Raw genomic sequence first — 23,950 nt, forward strand, 5'->3', positions numbered from 1 at the left:
TTGTCAAAACTCTTTGTTATTCTTAAATTTTGGCATTAACTTACATTTTTACACCAGGCTATATATCGGTTTTAAAATATCGGTTATCGATCTACTTGATCTGTAATAATCGGTATCGGCACAGGCCCAGAAAATCACATATCGGTCGACCCCTAGTGTAAAAGCACCCTTAGAGTCTGACAGCTGCTGTCAATTAATCCGTCACTGCGGGTCTCAGGTGCCTACCGCCATGGTAGCCTTGGTGAGTATTAGAGACAACTTTCAAAAACATTAAAGAAACTGAAACCTTTGAAGCGGCATTTATTACAGTGCTGCAGCAATTTGTCTAGATGCATGTGAAAAAATGGAAATGATCTTTACTGATTTGTTTTTCACACATTACAGTAAAAGCATTCTGGAATGGCAGCTCAGATTCATTACTGCAAATAAATAGAGAACATCTCGGTTACTAACGTAACCTCGGTTTCCTGAGAGAAGGGAACGAGTATTGCGTAAGTAGCTTATGCTATGGGAAAAACTCCCTTTTCTCAAGAATATTGAAGCCAAACTTTTAAAACGCAGTGCAGCTGCACAGCAGACACTAAGCTGAATGTCTAGAGCAGTCATTGGCTGTGTTGCGGCAACTGCACAAATCTATAGCGAGGCGGCTCATGCGCACAATCCAATCAGGCCGCTTCACGCCCTGGCACATCATAGCCTGCCAGAATGGGCATGGCTTATAGCTATATTAGCCCCCATTTCTGCCATATAATCAGGTTTAAATCGACTGAAGCGATTTAGTCATGTGCTTAACATTTATTATATTGAAAGAACCTTTTTTGCTTGAAAAGCGGGAACTTCCAGGTTATAATATCTCATAAATGTGGACCGCGAGGCCCAGCCGGCTGCTGCACAGATATCTTCAATTGGTATTCCACTTGACCAAATCCATGACGAGGCCATGCCTCTCGTGGAATGAGCTCTAACGCCCAAGGGGCAATGAAGGCCCTTAGACTCGAATTGCCCACTCTCTTGACTGAAGCTAGTGCCAGTAAGAGAGTGGTTTTGAGCGAAAGAGGCTTCAGGTCCTCAGTCCGAAAGTGGCTCGAATGGGTCACCCTTCATGGCTTCCAGGACGGTGGAGGGGTCCCAGATAGGCACAGAGGGGGGTCGAGGAGGGTTTAACCTTCTGCCCCCTTTAAGGAAGCGCACAACGAGGTTGTTTCTTCCTAGTGATTGCCCGGCCACAAGAGCGTGAAATGCTGTTATGGCCACCACATACACTTTGAGCGTGGGGTGGGTACGTCCCACGTCCAAGATCTCTTGCAAGAAGGCGAGTACACTTGATACTCCATACGAGTAGGGGTCCAGGCTCTGTGCTGCGCACCAGCCAGAGAATACAACCCACTTTTGAGCGTAGAGATGCCTAGTTGAAGGTGCTAAGAGATGTTTTTCCACTTCAGAGATGTTTTTTTTACACCCTTTCCGGGGGAGACGTTGAGGGGCTATACATGAAGGGCCCACAAGTCAGGACGGGGATGCCAGATTTTCCAGTTCGCCTGCATGAGGAGATCTCTCCTCAGCGGTATTGGCCATGGGGCTGTTTCCCGTAGCTGCGCCAGCTCGGAGAACCATAACTGGGTCTTCCAGAGAGGGGCTATTATTAGCACTGCACACTTGCTCTCCCTGATCCGTTCGATGACCTGTGGTAGCATCGTGACCGGAGGAAATGCATACAGCGGGCGGCTGGACCAGTCGTGGGCTAGCGCGTCCCTGCTTTTTGTGTAAATGTTCGGCAACGAGCGTTGTCTTCTGAGGCAAAGAGGCCGACCTCTGCCTCGCCGAAGATGCTCCATATCATGTGAACCGTCTGTTGGTGAAGAGACCATTTCCCTGGGGGAACTTTGTCTCTGGATAGCATATCCACACCCTGGTTCAGAATGCCTGGCATGTGTGCCGCCCTCAGCGAGCGCAGGTTTTGCTGAGCCCATAGAATAAGAGTCTTGGCCATCGTGTGCAGGTTGTTCGACTAGGCGATTTATGTAGACACCACTGCCATGTTGTCCGTCCGGAACAGGACATGGTGGCCTTTTAGATATGGGAGAAAAGCTTTCATTGATAAAGCGACCGCTCTCATCTCTAGACAGTTTATATGTAGGCGCCTCTCTGGAATGGACCATAGGCCGGAGATGGGCCTGCCCTCGTATAGGGCCCCCAAAACTAGACTGCTGAGATCACTTTTCTCTTTGAAAAACACCCATACTCAAGCCGGACTGATACCAGTCGGCTGCTTTCCAGAGGGCCAGGGCTTTGATACAGCCATGGCTCGCTCTGATCTGGGGCGTGAGGGCGGGGTAGCTCTCTTGAACGTAGAGAGAGCTTGCCGCGGGCACGAGGGGACGAGCAGCATACTCTCAAGAGAGAGCTGGCATCCATGGAGAGTGCAGCTTCTGCAAGGTCCGTCTCACAAACCACGAAGGCACGAAGCACAGTCACTGTGAAACATACTTCTTACGTACAGTGAGTCGCAGCGGCGAACACACTGAGCCATAAAAAGGATATATGCGCTCCGGATGGCACAGCAGAACAGCGGGCTGAAGGCGTCGCATTGAAACAGGAGCCGGCGTCCTCAGACTGCTTTACAGGTGTTTGTTCCGCTGATTGGCTTTTCGACGGCGGCGAAGAAGGCTTCTAATCCGGAGGTCAGCGAAGTGGACTTGCTGAAGGAGATTAAATTTGATTGTATGGCAGAAATGGGGGCTAATATAGCTATAAGCCACGCCTATTCTGGCAGGCTATGACGCGCCAGGGTGCGAAGCGGCCTGATTGGTTCGCGCGCATGAGCCGCTTCGCCATAGGTTCGTGCAGTTGCCGCAGCACAGCCAATGACTGCTCTAGACGCTCAGCTCAGTGTCTGCTGTGCAGCTGCACTACGTTTTAAAAATTTGGCTTCAATATTCTCAAGAAAAGGAGTTTTCCCCATAGCGTAAGCAACTTACGCAATACAAGAGACCTCTCGAAAGGGAACTGAGAACTTCATTGTGGTCGTCTCAAGAATGTTTCGAAACTGACCACTTAGTTAAAATATAACCTGTTCAACCATAGATGATTTTACAAACATAGATGATTTTTGAGACTGACCAACAAAAAAGTGAGAAATCAGAAATTCTTGATCTGATTTACCTTAATTCTATTTAAAATATATATTTAGTTTTCTATACATTAATGCACTTATGTGGAAAAAGTTTCAGTAGGACTGAACTGCTGCCAGCCTGATTTTGTTATATTTCACAATGTACCCATGCTTTAAATAGAGCTGCAAGGTTTGGCGGGGACAGCAAATACAGTGCCAGGCCTCAAGAGGTGTTTATTTGAAATAAAATGAGTATAAAATTAAAAGGGAAAATAAAGTGTGCAAGGGGGATATTGTGAGACAACTAAAAGGGACATAATGTCCTTGCCATGTTTGGGTTTCGGCTAATGCAAGGCCATCGCTTTATCACATGCGTATCTTTTAACCCATTTGTCCCAAAACAGTGTTAAATTGAACTAGCATTATGAATTAATGAAAGGTAAAAGGATAAAAAGTATTTGGATACCTATCCCACATTTAAACAGTATGTATTCCACTTCACAAAATTAGTGGTATCTACAAGAAATTATACTAGACATATTCAAACTAACTTAATATTCTTCATTAATAATTTTTTAGTTAAAATTTGGTAAATCAATTTTAAAAAGCTTGTGTCCAGGTGTCAGTTCCCCTAAGGTTTACACACGTAACATGTCATATTTTATATTATAAATTAAATATAAAAAATTTACATTTCATTTTTTTTTTTCAATAAGTTATATGGGTGTAACATTATATAATATCACAATATATCACAATATAAAAATGCAACAATATGTATAGTGGATAGTGACAATATGTATTTTGTATAGTACACCCAAAATAAAAATGACAGTTTTCAATTCAAGTTTACAGAGTTTTAGTGTCAGTACTACATTAAACTACTATATAATGTTGAATATAATGTATAATAATGCCATGGCAAAAAAATTGTGGGTCCTGATAATGCCAAATGTCTGATGTTAACAGTAAAAAGTGGCCTACATTATTTTAAATGTATATGTAGTCAGTGACAGAGTGCAAGTATATTCGTCTAAAATAATTCTGTATTTTCAGCTTCAGAATCATGAATATTTTTATGTCACTATTGTCCTGTGCACTGGGTTCAATGCATCAAGTCCGAGCCTAATCATTTACACCCACAATGTAATATCAAATTTAGCATTTTAATCAACAGTACATTTTTTGTTAACCTTTTACCATATGTCTTGGAGTATCGCAATAATATTGTATCGTGATATGTATCAAATCGTGACAGGAGGATATAGTTACACCCCTAATAATTTATAATAACCCTAATAAATGCCACTTGTTTTGATTCATTGTAGAGATCTATGGAAAGATTCCTAGATGATTTTGAATTTTCAAAATAAATGAATATTAAGTAAGTCAAATCTTTCCTCACCTCTTCCAGGCCCACGACAGCATGCTCGGCTGGTGCAGGACGGGGAACAGACAGAGAAGGTCCGGGCAGAGACTGATTGGAAAGGCGTCTTTTCCTCACACCGCTACAGTTGTTAGGAATCTTAAAGGCGCATCGCTTGTGATAGTTCAGACCACATCCTAAAATTTCACAAGGAAAGCTTTAGTGTTCAGGATTAGAGTCAGAAGAAAGCCTGAGATTTGGTCTAAAACAAGATCAGGAATAGGATTAGGGTTCAGGTATAAGGTAAAGAAGATAGAAATCGAGTATAAGGTTTAAGGACTCAAGATAAGATTACACAGACACACACAAGGCTAATTTCATCAGACCTCCAGCAGGGAGCTCCACTTCTCTTTTCAAACTTACAGACCTGTGGCCACTTAGGCATGTTTAGATCCTCCTGAGAAACCAAATTAATCTCCTGAGGACCGGGTGGGGATTTTAGATCTAAACTTAATGAGTCTGAAGCGTAAACTGTTTTAGCATGCCTCTACATATGAACAGCTTGTATCCATCAATGTGGCTTCTTACAACTGGAGCCCATAATCTTCATGCAGCTTTTGAATGTCACATCCAGCGCTTGGCAGAAACACTGGGTTCCATTCAAACTGCCCCTGATTTCAGCTTCAAAGACTGATGGCAGCACTGACACATCACACCGCGTGCCTGAATCCATCAGAGATCTTTGAAGCAGACTCAATAAGAACACTCTGACCCAGAAGAATCCTTTGTTTCAGATCACTTGTTCTTTTGTTGCTGTCTTTTGAACCATTCAATTGTTTGTTATGTAATTTTCATCAACTCAAACTGAAATAATTTTAATTGAAAAGTGCAAAATGCAAAATGACAAAAAATGTGTGACAAACTGTAACAGGCAAAAAGCATTAATCATCCAATTGCTGCTAAAACAGCTTTCCCTCTTGGAGATATGGAATATGATTGCTGGGTTTCACTCCCATTCAGACACAAGAGCATCAGGGAGACCAGTCACGTAGATCACTCTGCAAACAAAGACTGGATCAATCCTTTCTAAATTGTTCTTCTTTTCATAACAATTAGTAATGATCTGTGAGAGTCTCCATTGTGCTACGATTAGCTTATTACCCCTAGCTATTTTTACTGAATACCTGGTTTTTATTGAGTTATTTATATTTAGAAAAGTGGTTAATATTAATAATAAAGCTGCAGTCACACTAGACTTTCCACTATATGGACTTCAATTCATACAAACATGGACATGGGAGACTGAAACAAGATGTTTCACGTAAAAACTCAGATAGGGTTTTCTAAGCTAAATCAAAGAATTAACTTGTTTCGAACAAAATCAGGCCAAAACAAAGTTCATTTTGGGAATGCTAAGCAGCTTGGCAAAAAAAAAAAAGAAGAAAACATGAGCATAGCTTTAAAAAATATTCAACCAATATGTGTTTTCCCGTGTATTATCTGAGTCCTCTTCTGAGAGTTTCTCTCGTACTGCGTAATATCTTACGCTATGGGGAAAACATCTTTTCCACGAGATATTGAAGCCCAAAATTATCCTTAATTTTGAATTAACGTAAAATGCGTTGCAGCAGCATGCAGACATAGGCAAGGCGGCTTGAGTGACTATTGGCTGACCTGCAGCAACAGCAGCAGCCTATCGAGAAAGGCCCTGCGTGACGCCATATCCAATGGGGGCGCTTCGCGCCACTACGTAAAGTCCCGCCGAAATAGGCGTGGCCTTGACCTATAAATATCGCTCGACAGACTGATAAAAACTGATTTTTCATCTCTTCAGCGAAGCTCACGCATCGCTGGATCCAGAGTGAAGAAACCGCGCCGTCTGAGAAAACCCTTCTGCGGGACGAGCCTTTGCTTCTGAAGCCGCTGGCCTTCATCTCGCCGCCTTCAGTCGCCGTACCTGCTACGCTTTCCGGCGTATATATCCTTTTACTCTGCCGAGTGTGTGTTTGCCGCCGCGACTCACACTCTCTCTCTCTTATCTAAAAGAGCAAGCGTCTTTTTAAAGATGCCTCATTCCTGTGGCTCGTGCTGAGCCGCACTCAGCGTCGGGGACCGCCATGTCATCTGCGTTTCCTGCCTGGGTGAGGATCATGCACCTCTCGCGCTCGCTGACGGCGGCTGCCATCATTGCAAGCTATTGCCATGGCGACTCGGAGGACACGCCTGGCATTTTTCTCTCCGAGTCTGCACTTCCGACCGCTACAGTGCCGCGCCATATAAAGCGCCGTACTCAATGGGTCCCCGAGCCTTCTCCAGCCTGCGAAAGCTTGCCGGTTCGCCCGCCAGCTTCGCCAGCTTCACTCGAGTCGCTCACCGACGGACAGCGGCCGCCGTCCGCCGCCGCTTCCGCCACTGGTGACGACGAGATAGCTGACGTCGGACAGTGAGGATTGGGCGAACTCTGTGGACCTCCCCCCCTCTGCCCGCTAGTCGTCAGGGAAACGGGCCAGCATCGAATTCGAGCTGATACATCTGCTCTCACAGGCCGCGGCAGCCACGGCCTTGAGTGGAAGGCACCCGCGCAGCCCGCTCTCCCGCTTTCGGCCCGAGGCCTCAAAGTCTTCCTAGCCCTCCTAGGTAAGCAACGGTGTTTAAGTCTCATCGCGGCCAGACTCGCACCGACAATGTTTGCTCGTGCAGTTCCAGAAAATGCGACTGTTCCAGTGTATTCTGCAGTAAACAAGCCGGTACCACGGCCCGCTTGCCTGCACACAAAAGCCGCTTTACGGTGACCCAGATAAATCACATGAAGAATGTAATTTCTGGTATCCCGGCCATGGCCGATGGTGTTATGAGTGTAATAAAAAATGCACCGAAAATGTTTCGCTTGTTCAGTTCCAGAAAATGCGACTGTTCCAGTGTATTCTGCAGTAAACAAGCCGGTACCACGGCCCGCTTGCCTGCACACAAAAGCCATTTTCACGGCGACCCAGATAAATCACATGAAGTGTATTTTCTGTATTCCGGCCACGGCCGATTGTGTCAATTGTGCATTACATGTAGTGAATGTGCCCACAACTCAGTGCCCACAAACGCTACACAATGCATGTCCCACGGTTTTCTGTAAAAACGAAACCAACACACATTCAGTCAGCTCAGGCTGACGGTGTTTTCTGTGCAGTAAATGTGCCCGCTGTTCCGCGCTCACGTTCTCTCACAGACAAGTTGAACCCCACGGGGTTTGGTCCCGCTCGCTCTCTCTACGCAAACTGCCATTGAGAAATCGAGCGCGGCCAGCGACTCATGTCGATTATGCATTACATGTAGTGAATATGCCCACAACTCAGTGCCCACAAACACTACACAATCCATGTCCCACGGTTTTCTGTTAAAACGAAACCAACACACATTCAGTCAGCTCAGGCTGATGGTGTTTCTGTGCAGTAAATGTGCCCGCTCTCCCGCACCCACATTCTCTCACAGACAGGTTGAACCCCACGGGGTTTTGTCCCGCTCGCTCTCTCTACGCAAACTGCCATAGAGAAATCGAGCGCGGCCAGTGACTCATGTCGATTGTGCATTACATGTAGTGTATGTGCCCACATCTCAGTGCCCACAAACGCTACATAATGCATGTCCCACGTTTTCTGTGAAAAAGAAACCAACACACACATTCAGTCAGCACAGGCCAACAGTGTTTTGAGTGCAGTAAATGTGCCCGCTGTCCCGCGCCCACATTCTCTCACAGACATGTTGAACCCCACAGGGTTTTGTCCCGCTCGCTCTCGCTCCGCAAACTGCCTTAGAGAAATCGAGCGCGGCCAGCGACTCATGTCGATTGTGCATTACATGTAGTGAATGTGCCCACAACCCATTGCCCACAAACACTACACTATGCATGTCCCGCGGTTTCTGTAAAAACGAAACCAACACACATTCAGTCAGCTCAGGCAGACGTTGTTTTGAGTGCAGTAAATGTGCCCGCTGTCCCGCGAACACATTCACTCACAGACATGTTAAAACCATTACACGGCGCGTGTCGAAACTACGGTAAAATACGAGTTAGCTCATCTACTTCGAGCTGAAATAGCGAAACTACTGAGCATAAGGGGCCATAGAATCTTTATCTCAGGCTCAGAGTGAAGGGGGTGTATACAGCAGATATTTTCTGGTACCGAAAAAAGACGGGGGTCTCAGACCCATTCTAGATCTGCGGCAACTGAACAGAGTGCTTGTGAAGTGCCAGTTCAGAATGCTTACAACCAGGAAAATCCTCGCGCGAGTTCGCCAGGAGGACTTGTCTATGTCAATAGATCTGAAAGACGCTTATTTCCAAATACAAATAGCGTCAGGTCACAGGCATTTCTTGAGATTCGCCTTCGAGGGCCAGGCAATACACAGTCCTGACGTTCGGCCTGTCCCTGGCACCCTGTACATTTACGATGTGCATGGACGCGGCTCTCGCACCCCTTAGACTTTGGGGCATGCGAGTTTTGAACTACTTGGACGATTGGCTGATTCTAGCTCGATCACGCTCAGAGCTCATAGAACACAGAATCATATTACTCGAGCATCTCGAAAACCTGGGTCTCATAGTCAATTGGGCGAAAAGTTCGCTGTCTCCCAGTCAGAAAATTTCTTTTCTGGGCACAGTACTGGACTCGCTGTCTATGACAGCGTGCCTGTCGCCGGAGCGCGGACTGAACGTTCAGCACACCGCGAAATCCTTCCGCCACAGCACTATAGTCCCGCTAAAAGGTTTCAGAAAATGCTGGGCCTTATGGCCTCAGCATCTTCGGTACTCCACCTGGGTCTGCTTCGTATGCACCCACTGCAGTCATGGCTGAAAGTCCGAGTTCCACCTCGGGCATGGGCCTCCGGTCTGTTTCACCTCAAGGTCGATCTGAAATGCGTCTCAGCTCTGGAACTTCGGAAGGCGATCGACTGGTATCAGTCAGGCGTGAGTCTGGGGACTTGCTCGAGTGTGAAGGTGGTATCCACGGACGCCTCCACCTCGGGATGGGGAGCGCTGCTCGAGGGAAGACCGTTCTTTGGCCAGTGGTCAGAATGGGAAAAGCTTCTACACATTAACTGTCTGGAAATGATTGAAGTCGACAAAGCGCTGAGGCGTTTTTGTCCCCAAATAAAAGGTCACCACGTCCTGGTCCGATCGGACAGCATGGCCTATATAAATCACCAGGGCAGCATCAGGTCCCGAAACCTTTACTGGCTGACGGAACGCCTCCTGGTCTGGGCTCAACACAACCTGCTTTTGTTGAAAGCAGCACATGTGCCTGGTCACCTGAATCTGGGACCAGACAGACTGTCCAGAAATAATGTTCCAGCAGGAGAATGGTCGCTGCACCCGCTGACAATCAGACTGCTGCAGGAGACATTCGGCAGAGCGCAGGTGAACCTGTTCGCGTCCCAGGAAAACGCTCACTGTCCGAAGTTTTTCTCCTAGAGCAGGAGTGCGCTGGCCCACGTCTGGCCCCGCTGCCCTCTCTATGCTTTTCCCCCCGTCTCGCTCCTGCCTCAGGTGTTGGAACGAATCAGAGAAAACGGATGCTCAGTGATGCTTGTGGCTCCGCTCTGGACGAACCAGGCTTGGTTTCACAGTCCTGATGCAGCTGACCAGCACTGCCCTGTGGCCAATACCGATGGGGAAAGACCTCCTCTCTCAGGCCAAGGAATCGATTTGGCATCCTCGCCCGGAGCTATGGTCCCTGCATGCATGGGCCATCAACGGGTACCTCCTAACCTCCCGGAGGGAGTGTTAAACACGATCACACAGGCTAGAGCCCCGTCTACTAGACGGCTCTATTCCTCAAAATGGTCTGTGTTCTCTGGCTGGTGTCAAGCTCATGGCTTTTCACCCCTAGACTGCGGGGTTACGGAAGTTCTCTCCTTCCTTCAAGAGCTACTGGATAAGGGCAGAACCCCATCCACGCTCAAAGTTTATCTGGCGGCCATAGCAGCGTTTACTAAACCGGCGTTTGGCCAGTCACTGGGGAGGAACGACCTGGTCGTACGATTCCTCAAAGGAGCTAGGAGGCTGAACCCTCCCAGACCTCCTTCAGTCCCCGTGTGGGACCTTTCTACGGTTTTGGATGACATGAAAGGTGCCCCATTAGAGCCAATCCATTTGTCAGACATGAAACATTTGTCTTTCAAAACAGTGTTTCTTGTGGCTCTCGCTTCGGTGAAGTGCATTGGGGATTTACAAGCGCTCTTGGTGAGCGAGACATGTATGGAATTCAGGCCTAATGACTCGAAAGTCATACTCAAACCAACATGGGTACGTGCCCAAATCCCTCAACACACCGTTCAGGGCCCAGGTGATTGCCCTGTTCGCCCTTCCGGTTCATGAGGAGGAGGAGGATACGAGTCTCCTATGCCCTGTCAGGGCACTGAGAACTTATGTGTCCCGCTCGTCTGCTTTCAGACAGACTGAGCAGCTCTTTGTTTTGTTTAGCGGGCGTTCTAAGGGACTAGCCGCATCAAAACAGAGCCTATCCAGATGGATAGTCGAGGCCATAGCGCTGGCTTACACTTCTAAGGGCCTGCACTGTCCTTTGGGTGTCAGAGCTTACTCCACGAGAGGCGTGGCCTCGTCGTGAGAGTCTAGCTGGATATCTGTACGGCGGCAGGCTGGGCCTCGCCGTCTACATTTATAAGGTTTTATAACCTAGAGGTTCCCGCCTTACAGTCTAAGCTTCTGTCGGCCTAGGAATCAGCTCTGTCTGCCCCGTTGCTCCGGCTCAGAAGGCTGAATTTTGCTTGTGCATCGTTCACTGATCGATAGAACAGCTCCATGGGTGTTTTAAGATCCATACTGCTACCCAGTTCAGGCTGAACGCTGTTCACCCTGACTGCGTGGTACACTATTAACCTGATTAGCTCCTGTAGGATGCTATTTTTGGAGAATGATGCTTACTGCCTCTCTTCTCCGACTCTCTGTGAGTCTATGGTGATCATGCACTATATGAGACCCGGTCTTCTGCCCTTGGGACATTGGTGTCGGATCCCAGAACGCACAGCGTTTTACACTGTGTTCCCCATAGCGTAAGATATTACGCAGTACGAGAGAAACTCTCGTAAGAGAACGTACTCGGTTACTAACGTAACCCGGTTCTCTCTAGAGAGGGAACGAGTACTGCGTATCTTGCCGTGCTTACAACATGCTCTCGTTCGCTTCGGCGATGAAAAACCAGTTTGTATCAGCCTGTCGAGCTATATTTATAGGTCAAGGCCATGCCTATTTCGGCGGGACGTGACGTAGTGGCGCGAAGAGCCCCCATTGGATGTGGCGTCACACAGGGCCTCTCTCGATAGGCTGCTGGTGTTGCTGCAGGTCAGCCAATAGGCACGCAAGCTGCCCTGCCTATGTCTGCATGCTGCTGCAACGTGTATTACATTAATTCAAAATTAAGGATAATTTTTGGCTTCAATATCTCGTGAAAAAGAGGTTTTCCCCACAGCGTAAGATATTACGCAGTACTCATTCCCTCTCTAGAGAGAACCAAGGTTACGTTACTGTGGCGAACAGGACGGCCGAGGGACGTGAGAGAACGGCGCGAGGCCGGTGGTGCGATTGATAATGAGCAACACCTGTGAGCACACCGGTCTCGCATCTCTCACGGAGGAGCGGAAGCATAAAGGAGGAGTGACGACGTTGATGATCGAGAGAGGAACAGGCCTGTATTTTAGTTGAGTTTTGTTTTTTGTATTTGTGTTTTATTTTAGCCAGCAGTCGTCCGCGAGGGGCTGCTGGCCGTTATTTTTATTTTGGGTAAGCCAGCAGTCGTCCGCGAGGGGCTGCTGGCGATATTTTAGTTTGTTTGGTTTTATTTTAATAAAGTATGTTTAAATGTTCGCCGGTTCCCGCCTCCTTCTTCCCTGAACATTGCTACAGTTACTAACCGAGTACGATTTTTGAAAACATTGAAAAAAGGTTTTAAAAACTCGATGAGATTTTGACTTTTAATAAACAGCAAGTTAATATAAACATGCAAACAAATATTATAATATTTGTTAATATATTATTATAATATTTCGAATACAAGATGGTGGAAATACATCTGAAAAATTGGGTTGTCTCATATTCAGGGTCCAGACTTTCACATATCAATAATACACCCGCAACAATAGACTGCCAAATACATGTAAGAACTACGGTGTAACGGTGGTAATCCACTGGCGCGGAGCAGAGCGAGCGTTTTCAATTCAACTTAGCTCAGCTTCAATAGGAATTAACTGAAAATGCTTGATTCGCTCGCACCACTAGATCTAAATTCAATAAGGACTGCCCGATGTAGTGTTGATGGAATAGTCACTCTCCCGATAGGGCCAGTTCTGCATCGTTTATCATTTGCACGTGTTTTTAAGCCTTGCCAATGTAAACATTCTGTGTGAGTTACTGGACCCGTGCATTGTCTTAAAGTGACAGCAGCCTAACATTCCTGCTGTGGCCTGTGTTTTTAATGTTAATCAAACAACAAAAGACAAAAAAATCACTCACTGCTCTTGACTGAATAACTTTAGTAAGGATTAATCTATATTTACTTTATACAGTGTAGACTATGCAGTTATTTTACATCTGATTACTTTATTCAATTTCTGTACATAATCTACCTAATCTGTCTCTAACTTCTGTTAGATCTACCTGAAAAACCTGAAAAGCACTGTTTATTTCATCAAGGGAACTCGAGCTGCGTCAAACGCTGTGGGAACGCCCCTGCGTTGTGCGTCATGAAGCACGTATGGAATCAGCCCAATAGAGAGATGGAACGTCATAGGCGGGTGACGTCATCGACCAGGAAACTATAAAGCACCCCATAAACACAAGCGCAACAGCTTTCTGTGCCTTCAGTCGCGCTATATGTGAATCTGTCCCTGTGTGAATATTGTCTGTCTTTACATACTCTGCACCACACAAACAATTTATATATATATATATATATATATATATATGTGACCAGTCACGGAAACTAGGGACACAAGTCGGTTCTGGGGCATTTTGAGTTATTCATAGATTCTGAGAGTGTAATATCCAAGCTTTCCAACGATGTGTAACATGTGGAAATCTGATAATATTTGGAGAAGTTGTGGCCATTTTAAAGTAGGCACTTAAAAAAGCTCAAAGAGGAGAAAACGAGCTAAAGATTGTGCAGTTCTCACCTGTCTCTGCTGCTGGGGGTGACAATAGGGCTCATTTACATCTCATTTAGATAAGCCATACCCCCTGTAAAGCTCCTCCATGTGCTTTACAGCTTTTTTTACACTTCGAATGAGTGCACTTCTGCCGCACTAGGCGAAAAACAATTGTGCTGCCCCTCTATTTGCAACGTACCAGCAACAACACACAAAGACCAATAATGCCATATAGCCTGCATATAACGCGAAACCAGCAACAACACATAAAGACCAATATGCCATATACATATAACGCAAAACCAGCAACAACACACAAAGACCAATATGCCATATAGCCTGCATATAACGCAAAACCAGCAACAACACACAAAGGCCAATATGCCATATACATACAGTATAACGCAAAACCAGCAACAACACACAAAGACCAATATGCCATATACATATAACGCAAAACCAACAACAACAAACAAAGACCAATAAGCCATAGGCCTACATATAGCGCAAATAGTACGCAACGCTCGTGTGCCCAAAATGTCAACAATTTTAAAGTTTATGTAGGAGGCAAATGCCTGCTGGCATTTTTCTTTAAGCAGTCATTTCTGCAATTTTCCAAATAATCACATTTCACCTCCTCAAATTACTGTTGCAAATCTCTTTACACCACTTTCTTATGTGCGTATACACACACAAATGAAATGTCCGCAAGCACATTATATCATCAGCAGGTTCAGCATCTTAAATAACGACTAAAGAGCAAATGAAGCTTAACTTACATTTCAGAAACACGCACGGCAGGCCTTCATCGCAGCAGCAAAGGTCTTAACTGCATCCTCTATTTCGATTCTCCGTCACATATGAAACAGCCAGCCACCGCTGTCAGCGAGCCGAGCCGCCGTATTGAAGCACTGAGGGCGAGCGCACTGCGCCCATACCTCCGGTTCAGTTTCCCGAGCCCACGAAGTGCGGCGAAAACATTTTCGGTGTAACTGCCAGACGGTTCATCTCGTCTGCGACAATCTTTGCGGCATCCATCTTCATTGAATTTTGATATCAGAGAGAGCTGGCCAGAGCACAGCATAATAAGTAGCCATGTGGTTGACTTGGAGGGCGGGGGCAAAAGCGCCGGGTTATTCAGTATGGAAATACACACAGACAATGACACGCCACGCCCCTACTGCATGCTAGAATCTCCGAAAACAAGCCGATTTCAACCTCAAAATGTAAGCTTTTAAATATACCAATACTGCTATCTCAAACATGGAGAGGCTTCTTCGTGATTTCAATTAACAGATTATCCAAAAAATTGAAAATCACCAATTTTGAAAAAAAACTCTTCTTTCTCATTTTGCTCGAAAGTTGTGCTGCCGACTTGTGTCCCTGGTTTCTGTGACGGGTCACATATATATATATATATATATATATTAAGAGAGATATGGCGAACGAACAGCAGTTTAGGAAGTGTGTCCCTCATTGCTCGCGTTATTTTACGAGTGAGGATACACACGTTCTTTGTGTTGTTTGTTTGGGAGTGCAGCATGCCCAGTCAGCTCTCGAGGGAGCTGATTGTGAGCATTGCGAGCGTCTGCTATTAAGGACGCTCCGCTCCCGCCGGGCGCTCTTCGAGGAGAGCGGTTCGGTAAGCGCTCCCCGCGGTTCGGGTCCTGCTCTTGCCGAGGCAGAGCGACGACGCGTATCGTGGGGATCTCAGATGGATCTCTCAGCGGGGTTAGAGACGGGCTCTGCATTATCTCTCCCTTCACCTGTGAGATCCAGTGCCTCAGTCCCGTGTTCGGAAGCACGCGCTGCGGTTTCTTCCGCTCTGGCTGAGGCACCAGTTATAAATGAGGGAGATGTGGAGGATTCGCCACCTTACACTCCCGAAAGTGATGAGCTAGTGGAGGTATTAACAAGAGCTGTAGAAAAACTCAGCATTGTATGGCCAGTGACTAGACAGGAGTCAAGTCTAAATCAAAATTAGATGAGAGATTTTTGCCGTCACGAGTGCAACCTCCACGCCGGTGTTTGACGTTTTTCCCGATCTCCACAGTGCTGCTCTTGTCGAAATCGTGGAAAAAAACGGTGTCATATAGAGTGTTTAGTCCCCAGACTTCAACATATTCTAATATTGTGGGGGCAAAATCATATGGTTATTCGGCTATGCCTCGCGTGGAAGAGACGCTTGAGAGTTTTCTCTCCCTCGAGGCTGCGTCATCTGTTAAGGCACCGGCATTACCCACCAATCCTCTTAGAAATATTTCGGTTTTTGTGGGTAAAGCGTATTCGGCAGCGGGTCAGGCTGCGTCATGTCTGCATACTATGTCTATTATGCAGGCATACCAGGCTGACCTGCTGAGGGACATGAGTGAGAGTGAGGAGGTCAGTGCTGACGTGGTTCGCGAACTGCGTCAGGCTGCTGATTTATCCCTGCGCGCAACCAGAGAGTCGGCCAAGCTAGTGGGTCGATCTATGGCAGCTCTGGTGGCCGCAGAAAGACATCTGTGGTTAAATCAGACAAATATAAAAGAAAAAGAAAAAGCTTTCCTTTTAGACACTCCTCTATCCCCCCTGGGTTTATTTGGCGATGCTGTAAATTCTGTCATCGATAAATTCCAGGAGAAGGAAAAGCAAACAACAGCTTTTAAGAAATTTCTCCCTTTAAAAATTAATGTCCCTGGGGCTGCTGAGCGGGAGCAGCCCCGGCCGTCTGCGAGCTCATCATATAGGGCGTTGAAGCAGAGTGTCGCGTTTCGTGCTCCCCCTGCTGGACAGTGGGCTCAGCCGCGGCACTCTCAGCCGAAATCTCCCAGTAATAGAACTGATCTGAGGACAGTTATATTAGCTAAGAAGGCTTCGGCTAAGAAGAAGTCCTGGCGCCACGGCGCGCAGGACACTGAGGGTGGTCCCCACCGAGGCGGAAAGGTGTTCACCTCTTTCTACGGTGCCCATTCTTCCTCGGTGCCCTCAGGGGCCCGTTCTGCCAACCCCGCCTACATGCCGGGGCGCAGACGGTCCCAGCGAGCGATTTCCCGAGGGACGCTCGCTCCCTCTGAGGAGGGTTTCAGAGCGGTTAGACCAGTTGTTCCCTGCCGGTGTGCCGTTACAGGGCGCTGCGTTTGCTGCTCAAGTTACACCAGAGGCCAGTCTCGAGAGACTGGTACCCTTAGTAGAATTTCTGGCAGAGTGGAAAAGCCTTCCAAAAATATCTCATTGGGTCCTGCAGACAATAGAAAGGGATTATGCTATCCAATTCAGATGTCGTCCACCAAGATTCAGAGGGGTTCTGCCTACAGTGGTGGGCCCCGAGCAGGCTCTGGTTATGGAACAAGAGGTGAAAGCACTCCTTCAAAAGCAGGCTATAGAACGGGTTCCATCTAAGGGACGCGTACTTCCACATTTCCATCCTTCCACAACACAGGAAGTTCCTGAGATTCGCCTTCGGGGGCGAGGTGTACCAGCACAGGGTTCTTCCGTTTGGCCTAGCTTTATCTCCCCGCACTTTCACGAAATGCATGGACGCAGCACTAGTGCCCCTGAGGCTTCAGGGTGTTCGTGTCCTCAATTACATCAACGATTGGTTGATTTTAGCTCAGACAGAGCAGATGGCGGTTCGACATTGAGATGTCGTTCTCGTTCATATCAGGAAGTTGGGGTTGAGGCTGAACGCAAAGAAAAGTGTATTATCTCCTCAGAAGACCACTTTTCTGGGTGTCGTTTGGGTTTGGGTTTCGATGCAGGCGCGACTCGTTCCGACCCGCATCGTTTCGATTCTCTCAGCTGTGAAATAAGTAAAGCTAGGCCAGCTACTTACTGTAAAACAGTTTTAGAGACTGTCGGGTCTGATGGCAGCAGCGTCCGACGTTATACCTTGCAGCCTGTTGTACATGAGATCACTACAGTGGTGGCTCAGGACCAAGGGATTCTCCCCGAGGGGAAATCCGCTCCGCACGGTCAAAGTCACGCGGCGCTGCCTTCGTGCTCTAGTCATGTGGAAAGAAACTTGGTTCCTATTCAAAGGGCCTGTGTTGGGGGCTCTTTGTCGTCGCGTAACGCTAACGACGGATGCTTCCCTCACAGGGTGGAGGGCGGTCACGAGTGGTCGTCCAGCCCAAGGGCTGTCGCAGGACCATCATATATCACGGCTTATAAATTGTCTAGAGATGTTGGCGGTGTTCCAGGCTCTGAAACACTTCCTAGCAGACCTGAGAGGTCATCATGTGTTAGTTCAGTCAGACAACACGTCGGTGGTCTCTTATATAAATCATCAGGGGGCCTGCGGTTTCGCCGGCTTTACAAGTTGGCCCGTCAGATCCTCCTGTGGTCCCAAGGGAGGTTACTATTTCTGAGAGCAATGTATCTTCCTGGGTATTTGAATGTGGTAGCAGACTCCCTGTCGAGACAGGGGCCGAGGCCGGGGGATTGGAGACTCCATCCCGAGGTGGTGGAGCTCCTTTGGTTGAGTTTCGGTCGCGCCGAGGTGGACCTATTCACTTCCAAGGAGACCACGCATTGTCATCTGTGGTTTTCCATCAGCCATCCAGCCCCTCTGGGGTTGGACGCTATGGTGCAGCCGTGGCCGAGGTCACGTCTGTTCACCCTTCCCCCGATTGCTCTGCTACCTGGAGTTCTGGAGAGGGTTCGCCGGGACGGGGTCAGCCTACTATTAGTAGCCCCGTTCTGGCCGGCCCGAGTATGGTTTGCGGACCTGATTTCTCTCCTGGACGGCTCTCCCTTGGAGCTCCCGGTCAGGAGGGATCTACTCTCTCAGGCGGGCAGCATGATATTTCACCCCCGCCCAGTATTGTGGGCTTGGCCTCTGAGGGGGCCCAGCTCATGAACTCTGGTCTCTCAACCGAGGTTGTTGAGACCATTCTTCACTCCAGAGCTCCATCCACGAGGAAGTTTTATGCCTTGAAGTGGAAACTCTTCACTTCTTGGTGTGGAGAGCACCTGCAGGACCCAGTTAACTGCCCAGTGGGTGCAGTGCTGGAATTCCTGCAGGAGCGCTTCTCCACAGGGCTATCCCCCTCCACACTAAAGGTGTATGTGGCGGCACTGGCTGCTTACCACATCCCTTTCAGTGGAGTTTCTCTTGGGAGACACCCGCTTATAACTCGTTTCCTTCGTGGCACACTGAGGCTGGGGCCAGCAGTTCGTACGAGGGTGCCGGCCTGGGATCTGGCCATCGTATTAGAAGGTCTTTCCCTAGCTCCTCTTGAACCTATCGAAGAAGTTCCTGAGAAGTTTCTCACGTTTAAGACTATCTTTCTTCTTGCTATCTCCTCACTAAAGAGAATCGGAGATTTGCAGGCTCTGTCGGTTTCACCCTCGTGCCTGGAATTTTCGCCTGGCATGGTTAAGGCTTTTCTGCATCCTAGACTAGGTTACGTTCCAAAGGTCCCTACTAATGTTGTTAGACCTACAGTTCTGCAGGCCTTTTATCCTCCTCCATTTCTGTCGTCTGACCAGGAGAAACTTAATTTACTCTGCCCTGTTAGGGCGTTAGACGCCTATGTCCACAGAACTGCCCTGTGGAGGAAGTCAGAACAACTATTTGTGTGCTTTGGGCCACCCAAGAAGGGGTGTCCCGCATCTAAACAGAGAATGAGCAAGTGGGTGGTCGAGGCTATCTCACTTGCCTATGAGTCGGCTGGTCACCCTTCACCTTTGGCTGTACGAGCCCACTCTACCAGGAGTATGGCGGCTTCTAAAGCCTTACTGTCAGGAGTTTCCCTCAGTGACGTTTGTGATGCGGCTGGATAGTCTTCACTGCATACTTTCATTAAGTTCTACGACCTAGACTTAAGTTCTACCCCTGGGGCACAGGTGCTCTCGTCCTCTGTGCGTTAGTTCTCACATGGCGGTCACTTGGTCCTATGGCGACGTGGGTATTAGCGTTCCCACAGCGTTTGACGCAGCTCGAGTTCCCTTGAAAGGGAACGTCTCGGTTACGTATGTAACCCTAGTTCCCTGATAGGGAACGAGACGCTGCGTCATTCCACCATACTCCCGGCGTTCCCGCTAGCGCTTCCTTCAGGCCTATCAGAAGCTGTTGCGCTTGTGTTTATGGGGTGCTTAATAGTTTCCTGGTCGATGAAGTCACCCGCCTATGACGTTCCATCTCTCCATTGGGCTGATTCCATACGTGCTTCATGACGCACAACGCAGGGGCGTTCCCACAGCGTTTGACGCAGCGTCTCGTTCCCTGTCAGGGAACTAGGGTTACATACGTAACCGAGACGTTTTATTGTGTATTTGTGCTATTGCTTGTAATTAGATTTTTCTGTTTTTATTTTACTATTATTGTTAAATTGTCTTTAATGTTTGTGATTTATATTTTATATAGAGATTATATAGAGATCTTTTAGCATTGTTCTTGCATTCCATGTAAAAAGTCCTGCCAGTAAAATAAAATAATTTACAAGTCAATGGTGAATCAAGCTTCAGTGTGTCCATAGAGGTTTGTTATGTTACCCATGGTGGTGATATATATACTAAATTATTATTGCCACACCTGCCAAGGTAAGTGAATTAAGAAAATATATTTACAAAATTAATAATAATAATACTCCTACAGTTTAACCTTTTTAATGCACAGAATGGGCATGTATATATACACTCAGTAATAACAAATGCGGGACATGATGTATCAAATGCATGAACGATTGTTGAGATTGTTAATCCTTGTGCAATGATTGTCATGGGAATTGCAAGTATAAAATAGTGGTAGACTGTTGACAGAGATATTACTTTAGTCATGACTGCAGCATTCTACACACAATAATACTCAAATCTTTACTTAAATTCACATGCTTATACAATGATGAAAACCTTTGGAGAATATATTTATTTAGAATATAAATGTTTTTATTTGACTGCTACCTTCACATTTGAGGCCCTGCCGGACGAGTCCCCACAGCATCTCTCCACAGTAGTCACAGAACGTGGGCGCTTTGTAGGAGTGGACGTAAAGAGCATGAGGTCGGATCTGGAAATCTTCTACTGTAGCTTGAGCTGGAATCAAAATGCAACTTAAAGGACAACTCAGTCAAAGAATGGATGATGCAAAAAAACACTGGACAAAATAATACAAATGAAAAAAAAAGAACAAAAAAAAGAACAAAAAGACAAAACATTAGTCAGCATTAGCAGCATATAATTAAAAGTCTAGTACTTTTTCATACTATTTCATAACATTCCAAAGAACAATGTTTTACGTGATTTTTAACAACTGGTCCAACCTTCTTTCTATCTTTTTTTTTGTCAGCGGTCTACAGACCAGATGAGTAGTTTGATCTCCTGAAGGCAAAATCATAGACAAAACTACACAAGGTTGTCCTTTAGTTTGATTCAAGGTAAGTGATTAACTGATGTGACTCAGACTGGAATTAATTCATTTAGATAATTCATGATGAGGTATGATTCAGAGGATGAAAGAATTGAATATCACTTCATGTGTGTAATGAGAAAGTGAACATGTAAGCCTGTGCCACAAATGTGTTTCTACAGTCCCTGTTGAATAGTTTGTGGTTTTATCTTAATATGCGACTACTCTAAGTGTGAATCACACACTGACTGTACTGGCAATACAGTATTACTGTTTTTGGCAGAGCCTGAGGTTTAGTCTGATGCACACAAAACCTTAGCACTTTCTTGTCAGTCGTTCGGTAAGAAAGCATCTGCCAAAGACATAAAATGCACTCCTAAAATGAAAGTATAAGGTCTGGAAACGTTTGCTGCTTGGCAAACAACGTGCAATCTCTTGTTTCTGATAAAACCACACAGTATCTAATGGGGAGAAAGAAACAGTGTCCTAGATTTCTGTCACAGGTAGATGGTATTCCTCAAAATTGTGGGCAACTAAAAAGCAACTTGTTCTTCCATTATTGAAAACTATAAATACACACCCAGTTTATTTACTTGACAGAGTTCCTAAATGTTTTCCTTATTTTGTGAATAATGACAGAAATTAAATATTACAATTTTTTGGGGTAGCTTTTTAAAATCCCATCCCTAACTAAATTACAAGCCACAAAAATTTCAGCACACTTTCAAAAACCAACATTGGTCCAATATCTTCTTTAGAATACATGTCAGATCAACTCCCATTGCATCAAAATCACGGATTTGTTGCTATATTGGATTGATGTCACATACTAGTTTGTGGATTGCTGGATGTCATGCTGACCTTGCTGAATGTTTCATTCTTATAAGGCCCCTTTCCACTGCAAACACAGAAGTGGCATAAAAACCATAAAACTGCCTTTAAGCAAACCTTGAATTGCATGAAATAGTGAATTGCATGCTTGAAAGTTGATGGTTCGTTCTCCTTCATAGCCAATAGAATTTGAGATGTAAGAATGCCACAGTAGCTATTTTTCCATCCACCTATTTTTCTGCTAATTTTGAGAGATAATTTTGTTATCCGATAAGAAGACGTGCACATAAACTATGACCGAAACACATTTACAGCATAAATCCCGAAAAAAAAATAGCTGACCCAAAAATCTGCCCCACAAATGTATTCGCCGCATGTGGCCACCCTACACAGAGCAATAGCAATGCGTTTTTCTGTAGGAACTGAGGCACAATGGGACGGCATAACTGGACTACCAAGGGGCCAATTTCACTGCACAGCATCTCAAATGTCATTCTGAAATGCCTGATCTGTCTGTCATCCAAAACCATTTTTATTTTGATATTTTGCATCAATTTCCCAGAAAGTGCAGATTTAGTTCTTTCGAACAAACGCCGTTTCAGTGCTGAAACAGACTAGTAACTGAGATCCAGAAAACTATCAACCAAAAACTTCTCTTCATAGTGAATTCTCCTTAGATGATTTAGAGGACGAGTCTTCATTTCAGTATTAAATTTCATAAGTTTAATGCATTTCATATTCAATCTTTAACAAGCAACAAAGTTTTTACCTGACTCTTTACTGTCTTTCAAAGTGCTGATATTTGGTTAATTCCATTAAAACCAATGGGGGTCAATTTGACCCCAAACACAATCGAAGTGACCAAAAGTTGTACAGCCTTTGCAAAACACATCTATGTGTCAAAAACTTGCATGCACATTTCTGACCCTAAATGGCCACAAATTAAAAAAAACTTTTATTAACCAGTGTTTCAAGCTGTTTAAAAATCAAATGTGGGTTGACCAACAAAACAAGTAAGCTGTTGAATGAGTATGTGTAATAGATTTGGATATTGAGACTGAAAATGTACTAAACCAATAATTAAAATATCAATTAAGTCTCATGTAGAGTGAATAATGAACATCTGTAAATTAAGCCAGGTATCATTTATTTGCTTGGCGAGTTGCCATGTTATAAGCGGAATAATGCACAGTCAGCTGGTCAATAACGCAGACAGGTGGAGCACATCAAATATTCCAAAATACACCCCAAATTGCGACCTATCCCTTATGATAAGGCCAAAGTTTAGGGTGGAGTTGATGCATATATTTTAAAGGAACAGGTTATTCACCGCCTCCGCTACATTTAGATAGGTGGGCAAACGCATTTTTGTCTCAGTGCATGCATTGTCTTAGTCTGGCAGCGCCGGCGCTAGCTTAGCTTAGCATAATGAATGGAATCCTTTGTTGCTAGATAGCATGTCGTGAGTAAAAGTGATCAAAACTGGGGGGGGGGGCACAGAGATATCACGCAACACCTGAAATCCCCCAACTTCTGTCCACATACCGGCGTGAATATTAGCTGGCTATTTTTCCTACAGTAGACATAGTGAATGGCGATGAACATGGCGGATTTTGTGAGAGACGAAGAGGGTGACTTCTCAGACAGTCAAGATCCAAAACCATACCTCTACGAACCAGAGTTTTCAGAAGAGGAGCTGCGTGCTTTGGAAATAGAACGACAGTAGGAGGTTGCGATCGCTCAACAGCCTCAGGATGTGAGGATGAGAGCCAACACGAACTGGTGGTGTGAGTGTGGGGGAACATGCCAACCTATGCCGACTGAAATACAGTGTCTGTGCTGTGGCGAGTGGGACAAGGTACTGCCATGGATGACCAGGCCCAATGTGTCAGATCAAGATGAGCGTGCCCGCAGTTGTGTCACAGTTACCTAACTTGCATGATATCTCTGCGCCCAAGTAGCAGTGCTTCGCCTGTGCTTCCCCCCATATAGTCCCAAGTCAATATCTGCCTAGGAAATCTCCTAGTCTTAATCTGCATTGCTATTTGTACTCGTTGTGAATACGCAGGCCACAAGAAGTAGTTTTTTTTAAAGTTTTTTTTATCACTTTTACTCACGACATGCTATCCGGCAACAAAGGATTCCATTCATTTTGCTA

General features: G+C 46.0%; 1 protein-coding gene across 3 annotated transcripts in view; it reads right to left on the minus strand.

The window, feature by feature from the left end:
- The window catches only part of prkd3 (protein kinase D3), a 261,740-nt gene that overhangs the window by 103,053 nt on the left and 134,737 nt on the right, over positions 1-23,950 (minus strand). For 2 of the 3 annotated variants that reach the window (XM_077238666.1, XM_077238667.1), the window contains exons 4-5: positions 20,517-20,648; positions 4,518-4,675 (exon numbers count right to left, since the gene is read on the minus strand). In XM_077238666.1, coding sequence (XP_077094781.1) covers positions 4,518-4,675; positions 20,517-20,648 — 290 coding nt within the window. Of the gene's footprint in view, positions 1-4,517; positions 4,676-20,516; positions 20,710-23,950 lie in introns of all 3 variants that reach the window. The other variant, XM_077238668.1, reaches the window with a different exon arrangement.

Source organism: Siphateles boraxobius, unplaced genomic scaffold, assembly GCF_051911475.1.
Source record: "Siphateles boraxobius isolate OS27281-9 unplaced genomic scaffold, OSU_SipBor_1 22, whole genome shotgun sequence".
NCBI lineage: Eukaryota > Metazoa > Chordata > Actinopteri > Cypriniformes > Leuciscidae > Siphateles > Siphateles boraxobius.